The 9,026-nt window shown below is 47.1% G+C and overlaps 1 protein-coding gene across 3 annotated transcripts in view; it reads left to right on the top strand.

The window, feature by feature from the left end:
- The window catches only part of Rabl6 (RAB, member RAS oncogene family like 6), a 27,286-nt gene that overhangs the window by 10,451 nt on the left and 7,809 nt on the right, over positions 1-9,026 (top strand). For all 3 annotated transcript variants that reach the window (XM_031369364.1, XM_031369363.1, XM_031369362.1), the window contains 4 exons: positions 1,031-1,083; positions 2,388-2,479; positions 6,181-6,321; positions 6,708-6,813. In XM_031369364.1, the coding sequence (XP_031225224.1) occupies positions 1,031-1,083; positions 2,388-2,479; positions 6,181-6,321; positions 6,708-6,813 (392 nt within the window). The remainder of the gene's footprint in view (positions 1-1,030; positions 1,084-2,387; positions 2,480-6,180; positions 6,322-6,707; positions 6,814-9,026) is intronic.

Here is a 9,026-nt window from a genome sequence, read left to right as displayed (position 1 = left end):
GCAGCTCTCTCTGGTACCTGTTCAGAAGCTCTGTGGAGGCAGCTCTCTCTGGTACCTGTTCAGAAGCTTTAAAGGGGGAAGTTGAAAGAAAGTAGCCTGGCAAGTTTTTTTCTTCCCCTGGCCTCCCAGCTCCTGTCCAACACTTTTCTTCTCCCCCAAGAGTAGTTCCCACAAACACTTTACAGCACCTTATAGAAAGATGATGGTGGGCTAGAGGCTCATGCCCTGAATGTCCCACTTCCCGTTCAGCCCATAAGGGTCAGGCTGAATCATCCACTGCACTGAGGAAAGAGGCTGACTCCCCAGGCTGACCTGAGTGTGACGGGTACTCAGAAAGGACTTCAAGGGTGCTATGGAGGTTTTGTGTAAGCACATGAACCTGAGTTTGTTCTCAGGAGATAATTTGTCTGCTGTGGAATTCCCAAGGTTGTGAGGAGCTCCGTTGAACATTTAGATGAAGAGGAGGGGCACTGATATCATCTTGTTATCCCTAGAGTCAGACTCCAGACAGGACCTGTGACTACCAGATAAAAACACTTTAATAACCATGATAGGCAGTATCAGGCTGGGCGGACACTTCTCGCAGTGTACCAGTGTCTTAGTGATACAGGGAATTGTTTAAGGAACTCAGATTGGGTCTCTCTCAGCTTTGACTGTAGAAACCGTTTATCATGCTGTTTCTTACGCCTCCATGAGAGCCAGGCTATAATGAGGTACCCCTTTCCTCAAGGCAGACCCAGATAGGGAGTCTTCCTTCCTGGCCTGTCTTATCAGCTGCTGAGCACTGCATTTCCTATCCAACTCTGCCAGCTTAGCCAGTTCACACAGTTCTGTATCTCTCAAAAATGAGTGAGGGATGTCTGGACCTACCAGGAGGTTCTTTTAGATTCAAAGGCTGAATGGAGTACAGTCCCACATGGCATGAAGGCTTTATAGCAGATAGGAAGGGTCAAAGGAAGGATGCTCCCCACTTATGCAAATCCTGGGCCCAACAATTTCATTCCTAATTTTTTGTTTGTCTTTTAATAAGGAAAATGTAAAAAACGAGGTGATGGCTTGAAGACGGAGAATGACCCCCAGGAGGTGAGCCACATTGTCAGGTGGGTCTGTGCCAGTGTCTTGAGCAAGGCTCCTGTGGGCCTCCTGCCCATCCTGAGATCCTGGACAATCCTATTATGCTGTAGACACAATAGTCACTGACTGTCCTTAACTACTGTTGAGACTCTGCTGCCTGGGTTAAGTTTAGGGTTACTGCCTATTTAGGGTGCCTGCTCCATGTGTGTGGCGCCTGCTCTGCTTCACTCCACAGACATCACAGTGAACTATTGTGTAAATGGCCTGTTAGGAACCATATTTTACATCTCTGTCATGATGGTAAAGTGCTGGCATATTTTGGAGATGTGGCCATGGCACCACAGGTGGGACCAGGTGATCTCTGCTTGCTCCCTGGAAGCTGGAACACAGTGGACACATTTGTGTGGTCCTTCCTTCCAGTTGTTTTAGAGAGCCCTGCCCTGTCTTCTCCCTCTTTGAGGCTGGAAGTTTAAGTGGTATATAGCCCCTTCCTGGCACTGTCCCGTGCGCTGTGTGTTCAGGAACTCATCTTGATGGGTTGGGGTTTGTTTTGTTTTGTTTTACCTTTTGCACAACTTTTGTTTTCTTTTTTATAAATTTATTGACAGTTTCATACACATATATTATATATTCTGTTTACTCTTTACCTCTTCTTCTGTCTCCCTCCTATCCTGTTATCTGTTCCCTCTTCCTACAAGTCCTATCCGTGTGTGTGTGTGTGTGTGTGTGTGTGTGTGTGTGTGTGTGTGTATGTGTGTGTTGGAGGCAGGGGATCCAGTGATTTTTAAAGTAGGACCTTCAGTCTGACCACATGTTTGGACTTATCCATTGGTATTTGTTGCACTCAGTGTTGAGTACAAGGGTAGGACCACAAGGGGCCTAGCCTCCCTAGCCCATGATTGACTGTCGGCAGATGCAGGCCACCACACTAACCTTAGACTCTTTCTGCTCTGTATTCTACCATGTTCCCTGAGTCTAGTTTAGACCATTTAAATAAATGGTCATTTATTCCCAACACCTTGAGAAACCAAAAGAAAAGATTTTTGATTTTTTTTTTTTTTTTGATGAGAGTAGCATTTATATACAGACAGGAACATAATATTAAATGCAGTTTGGCTAAAGAACAGCTGTGAACCCACTCACCCCACCCATAGCCTGTGACTACCCAGCCCTAGGGTTTGACCAGGTTTATTGCACCATGTGTGGTGTTTGTTCTTCCTCTGGAAACCATCTTAAGGGCAGCTGACAGCTCCAGCACTTGCTTCTAGGTGTTTGGAGGCCCACACGTATGGGATTCTTCCTTCTGTTTCTAGGCAGAATCTGAAATGGCCCTGGATGCTGAGTTCCTGGACGTATACAAGAACTGTAATGGAGTAGTCATGATGTTTGACATCACTAAGCAATGGTAAGAGGGGCAGATAGCAGGCAGTGGCTGCACGCCTTCATGTAGTGCTGTGAGATTCCTCTTGGTGTGGGACTTCCTGCTTTGCCAGGTGTGAGCAGAGCCCCCTGACCTAGGGAACTGAGGCACCGATACCATAAGATGGGCAGAGTTTAGGCAGGAGCTGCCTCAGGCCTATAGCCAACAGTGGTAGGAATTGGGTGTCACCTTCTACAGCCTTGCTGTCCCGAAAACACCATAGAAAATGTTGTCAGGGGCTGGCGAGATGGCTCAGCGGGTAAGAGCACTGACTGCTCTTCTGAGGGTCCGGAGTTCAAATCCCAGCAACCACATGGTGGCTCACAACCACCCGTAATGAGATCTGACGCCCTCTTCTGGTGTGTCTGAAGACAGCTACAGTGACTTACGCTGGAGTGAGCAGGGCCAGAGTGAGTGGGGCCGGCAGAGGTCCTGAGTTCAGTTCCCAGCAGCCACACACACGATGGCTCACGGCCATCTGTACAGCTACAGTGTACTCATACACATAAAATAAATAAAATAAATCTTTAAAAAAAAAAAAGAAAAGAAAAGAAAATGTGTCAGAATCAAGTGGCCTGCTGTATTGGAGGTGCTCCCAGAAACAGGCACACACACATGCACACACTCAGTAAGTAAGAAGTAAGAAGACACAGCTAAGATTTATGACAACAAAGGACAAAGAATGACATGAGCAATGGGTCCAGAGGTGCAGTGAGCAGGTGCAAGCCTCCTGAGACCCACCATACTCCATTGAGGGGAACATCGTGAGAAATGTGCTCAGTAGACTGTTATTACATACCACTGTAAGACTGGGAACCCGGGCCGGGCAATGGTGGCGCATGCCTTTGATCCCAGCACTTGGAAGGCAGAGGCAGGCAGATTTCTGAGTTTGAGGCCAGCCTGGTCTACAGAATGAGTTCCAGGACAGCCAGGGCTATACAGAGAAACCTTGTCTCAAAAAACCAAAAAAAAAAAAAAAAAAAAAAAAAAAAAAAAAAAAAAAACAAAGACTGGGAACCCTCTCCAACCAACAGCAGGAAAACACAAGGGCCCCAGAGGCTTGCTTGCTCTGTGAAAAACAGTCTCTTAGCCGGGCAGTGGTGGCACATGCCTTTAGTCCCAGCACTTGGGAGGTGAAAGCAGAGGCAGAGGCAGGTGGGTTTCTGAGTTCGAGGACAGCCAGGGCTACACAGAGAAACCCTGTCTCGGAAAAAAAAAAAATACTGTAGTAGCTAAACATGATGGTGCATACCTATACCCCCAGATCATGGGAGACAGAGACAGGTGGATCTCTATGAGTTCAAAGCCAGTCTGGGCTACATAGAGAGTTCTAGGCCAGCCAGGGCTACATAGTGAGACTCTGCCTTAAAGAAAACCCACTCCATTACAAGAAGGAAAGAAGCCCTGGCAGCAGCCCGTGTAGACGCAGCACTAGCTTCCCCTTGCCTTTCACTCTGCTTTTCCAGTTCTGTCAGTGTTCTATGTGTAATCTGTGTTCCCATTGGAAAGACAGAAAAGCATTGTGTTGCATCATGTAAGACTCTCACTGCAGATAGCTGAGCAGGCCAGCTAGATTTCCGTGTATCATATATGTGTAGTGGAACTGTGTCTTCCTAGGTTTTACACTTGTGCTGTTTAAGAATAGTCACCCACTTGGTTATACCAGCCTCCAACATGTGCACATGCTAAGCCTGGGAGTAAAGTTTGTACTGTGCATGTCACTGATTCTGTTTTGAGGGTCCTGAACCCATAGATCTTGGGAGCCACCATCTATATAATGTACTTTTCATAGCCTCTGTACAGTATTCACAGGCCCAGCTCCAACCTTCCCAACCTTCGGGGACCTATATGCTTGCCTGACAGACAGGCTGGCAACTGTCACATGCAAGAAACCTGTGAGGGCTACACGAGGCAGGCTAGGCCGTAAGCTCCAGTTCAGCAGTACACATGTGTCAGACACCCATATACAAAGCTGTACTTCTCGTGTAAAGAGCAGAGTGCAATGCTCTTTTTTGTATATGTACAGTGCATTTTGCCATGTGGGTGATAGTCGTCTGTTGGTCTATTATTTGGAACATGGCTTCTCCCATGTGACATTACGTTTGGATACTGAAGGCCTCCAAGGCCTCTGTACTCCACTGAAGTTTGTTATGATCTTTGCAGTCTAACTTCACAAGACCCTATAGCCAATAGGGGGTATGATAGAGGGGTAGGTAGGACCCTTAAAAACAGCAAGGACCCAAAAGCTTGGCTTAGCATCAAGACATGAGTTCTGGGCTGCAGAGTAGGTAGGAGGCTAAGCCATCTCAGGAAGGATACACAGATGCACATTTGGGAGCCATGAGTTCATAGGCTCTTATCACAAAGACCACAAGTACCACAGCCATTTCTTAGTGTCTGAGATCCCTAGTCATGAAAATGTTTGGTTCAGCTAGTCCTGGAGTCAGCAGACACTGTTCAGAATCTTAGCACTGATCGAGAAGGATGGAAACAGCTAGATTCACACAGCTGCTACCATTTCAGGCCAGCAAGCACACTTCAGGGGTCTTACAGGATAAAAGGTGCAGGAGATGTTTCAAGTGGATAAAACAAAGACAGGAGAAGCTGCCTCATTAAAAATGTGTTACATTCTTAATTGCTTGGCAGGAAGCCAGGTCATACTCATTTCACTGTTTGTGGATTTTATAGAAACTAGGTCTCTGTGTAGCTTAGGCTAACCTGGAACTGACTACACTTACCAAACTGGCCACAAACTCATAATCCTCTTACTTTAGCTTTCTGATTACTGTGGTTATTGGTATGTACTGCCATTCGTGGGTTTTGGGAGAAAGGGGAGGGGAGCAGAGCTCATGTGAGTACTGGAGGTTGAACCTAGGATCTTGCATATACTAAGTGCTCAACCACTGACCTATATCCCCAGTCCTGGTTGGGGCTTTACAAGTCATTTGGAGACATTGGGATGGCTTATAAAGTGGAACTACAGGGCACCCCCACATAAAGTCAGTCCTGGAGACCTGGAGACTTGTAGACAGCATAGTTAACACTGTGGAATAAGGAATGTCCTAGAGACAAACATGTCACTAAGGATAGACGCTTCAGTGATGGTAACCAGGAGGTGAGAGTCAACAAGCAGGGAGAAGTGAATGGGCTGCAACCCCAACCTCAGTAGCAGAACTGAGGACAGGGAACCTCAGGACATGCTCAGTTCAGGATAATGCTACAAACAGCTGAGGTTCCAAGCAGTTCTTTGGGGTGGTGGGGGGGTAAAAGGAGGGGGAGGCTAGGGAGTTGTGTGATGGAGACCAGAGGACAAGCTATGAGAGTCAGCTCTTTCACTCTACCATGTGGCCCCAAAGATCAAACTCAGGTCGTCAAGCCCAGCAGCAAGCACTTCTATCCACTAAGCCATCCCCACCCCACCCCAAGCCCTTGAAGCCGATTCATAGGGACATAGGTGTCACACCATTTAAAGGCAAAAGAACGGACACCTTGAATTAAGATGCAGGGGAATTATGCTTTCTGGGAGAGGCAGTGGCCAGGGATGCAGGCTGAAGGTTGTAGCATTTCTTCATCTCTGAACCCTGCCTGAGGTGACAAGTGCTCTGAGCAGTTAGACCAAAAGGGTAGTACACTCAGCTCTCTGAGGGTCATACAGCTAAGGCAAAACACTCCTTCCCTTTTCAAAGGACCTTCAATTATGTTCTTCGGGAGCTTCCCAAAGTGCCAACCCATGTGCCGGTGTGTGTGCTGGGCAACTACCGTGACATGGGTGAGCATCGAGTCATTCTGCCAGATGATGTGCGGGACTTCATTGAGCACCTGGACAGGTGGGTGCTGCCACTTCTGCTCCTGTGATGTGTGCTCTGGTGGTGTGGGGGGAGCTTGTAGACACTGGGTCAGCACAGGCACAGTCTTGTCCTGTGTTGGAGGTAAAATGACAGCACCTAGCCAGAGAGGGTAAGGAGTTCCAGGTCTCCATGAGATGGTAATGGTGTAGAAGATGAGAAGACCATATATGCCAGGACTATGGGGTCTGCCTGGCTCTTGTCTGGTTCTTCAGACCACCCCCAGAGGAATATGCTGCAGAACGTCCTTAGGAACTGGCTGACAGAAGAAAGCTTGGTAGGCAGGATGCTTACACTTAGGTATGGCCCTGGACCTTGGAGTCAAGCTACACTGCCCATCAAGTTCCCTTATCTTTCTTTGGAAACAGACCTCCAGGTTCCTCCTATTTCCGCTATGCTGAGTCTTCCATGAAGAACAGCTTTGGCCTAAAGTACCTGCATAAGTTCTTCAACATCCCATTTTTGCAGCTACAGGTAAGTGCATACCAGGTCGGGCAAACAGATGGGTAGCCATCATTTTTGTGACTCTGCACAAGAACTGCCCTTCTTCCTATGCCTGATAACACCCTTGGAAGCTGGCTACCATGATGTATGTAATGAGCCGGATATGGCACACACAGTACTCAGAGGCGGCCAAGAGTCAGGTAACATTTCCTGCTCTCTAAGGGCATTTGGAAATCAATACATCCTGTAGAGGGAGCCCTTTTCTCCTGTGGGGCACTGACAAGTGCACACCCTCTTTCCCAGATAAAAGATAGCTGTGGAGGAGGTCCCAGTCACACTGAGGTGTTTTTCAATAAGAGGCAGGTTCCAGGATGTGCAGCTTCTGTGACTACATTCAAATGCTGGGCTGGCTGTACTCTGGGAACCATGGCTGTCTGGCCATCTCATGAAGAAAGAAAACCTGTACTCTTTTTTTTTTTTTTAAAGATTTATTATTATATCTAAGTACACTGTTGCTGTCTTCAGACACACCAGAAGAGGGCATGAGATCTCATGAGATGGTTATGAGCCACCATGTGGTTGCTGGGATTTGAACTCATGACCTTCAGGAGAGCAGTCAGTGCTCTTAACCACTGAGCCATCTCGCCAGCCCGAAAACCTGTACTCTTGCCAGAAGCATCTAGCCTTCCTGATGTGGTGGAGGCAAATAGGGTAGCCTTCAGGGTAAAGATCTGTACCTATCCTGCTTTTCAATTAGTGCTCCTCTTGGAACTTTCTAGGTGTATAAAAGTGGCAAAGGCTGTCTGTGGAGGCACACACCTGTAATCCCAGCACTCAGAAGGCTGAGTCAGGAAGATCACTTCAGGTTTAAGGATACATAATGTGGTTCAGTAAGAGGGAGACCCATCTCAAAAACTGAAGTGTTGCTCATCGTGGTACATGCCTGTAATTCCAGTACTTGGAAAGTAGAAGCAGAGGATCAGAGGTTCAAGACCATCCTTTCTATGTCACAGGTTCAAGAGCAGCACAGGCTCCCTTGGCTCAAAAACAGAAAAGATTGCAGAGGTAGTAAAAAATGGCCATATCCCCAACCAGTCCCCATTGCCTGCAGTTTGTTTCTACATTTGTCTAAGCCAAAGAACCAGTATTAGTCTATACACTAAAGGCTCCAACTCGTCCCAATTTCTCCTCAGAATCCTAGCCTGCTTAAGCTCTCTGGTCCATGTCTCTGGTCTTGAAGTATGTTGTAGCTTCTCAGAGCTAGGAGAGCAACAGACTGCAAAAGGTGGAACAAGGCTCTGAACCCTAAGCATAAGAACAGAGGGCCAGTCCCTGAGCAACAGCTTAGTATGAAGTCTCTGGTGAACAAAAAAGGCTAAACAGGCCTGGCTACCTTTCTGTACCTCCTCTGTGTCTAGGAACTTTTCATACTTTATCTAAGACATCAAACTCACTTAGAAAGGCAAAGCTTTCCTTTTCCTCATCTCTTTCTCCTTTGAGGAATGTGAGGTTCCTGCAGGTGTGGCTATGAGAAGGAGCCTCTACCATAGGCCTTGCTGCTGAAGACTGTTGAGTCACCAAACTTTCTGGGGAGATAGAACATGCTTGTCTACTCAATCAAGTTAGGGATCCCAACAGATCAAAGTATAGGTACCACTAGAGTTCAACTTGGTGAACCAATGAGTTTTATTGGGGTAACTTAGATGCATGTGGATGAGGGGTTCCTTACAGAGCATAAATGACTCAAAGACAGCTGCATCATCAAAGCCCACCCCAGTGTGGATGACCGCTCCACTAAAGTCCCACAGTCTTTACATATTAAAAGTTCAATCTATTTAAAATGTCCAATGTCTTTTAAAATTCAAAGTCTCTTAACTGTGGGCTTCACTAAAATACGTTCTTCCTTCAAGAGGGAAAAATATCAGGGCACAGTCACAATCAAAAGCAAAACCAATGTCTGGGATCCAACTAACGATCTTCTGGGCTCCTCCAAGGGCTTGAGTCACCTCTCCAACTCTGCCCTTTGTAGCACACATCTTGTCTTCTGGGCTCCAGATGCCTGTACTCCACTGCTGCTGCTCTCCTTGGTGGTCATTGCATGGTACTGGCATCTCCAAAACACTGCTGTAACTAGGCTTTACCAATAGCCTCTCATAGACTGTCTTCACGGTGCCGAGCCTCAACTCCTTTGCATGACACCTTCAGTCCTGGGCCATCAATTGCAAACTGAGGCTGCACCTTCA

Source organism: Mastomys coucha, unplaced genomic scaffold (assembly GCF_008632895.1).
Source record: "Mastomys coucha isolate ucsf_1 unplaced genomic scaffold, UCSF_Mcou_1 pScaffold15, whole genome shotgun sequence".
NCBI lineage: Eukaryota > Metazoa > Chordata > Mammalia > Rodentia > Muridae > Mastomys > Mastomys coucha.
This window is presented reverse-complemented; position numbering and strand designations above follow the sequence as displayed.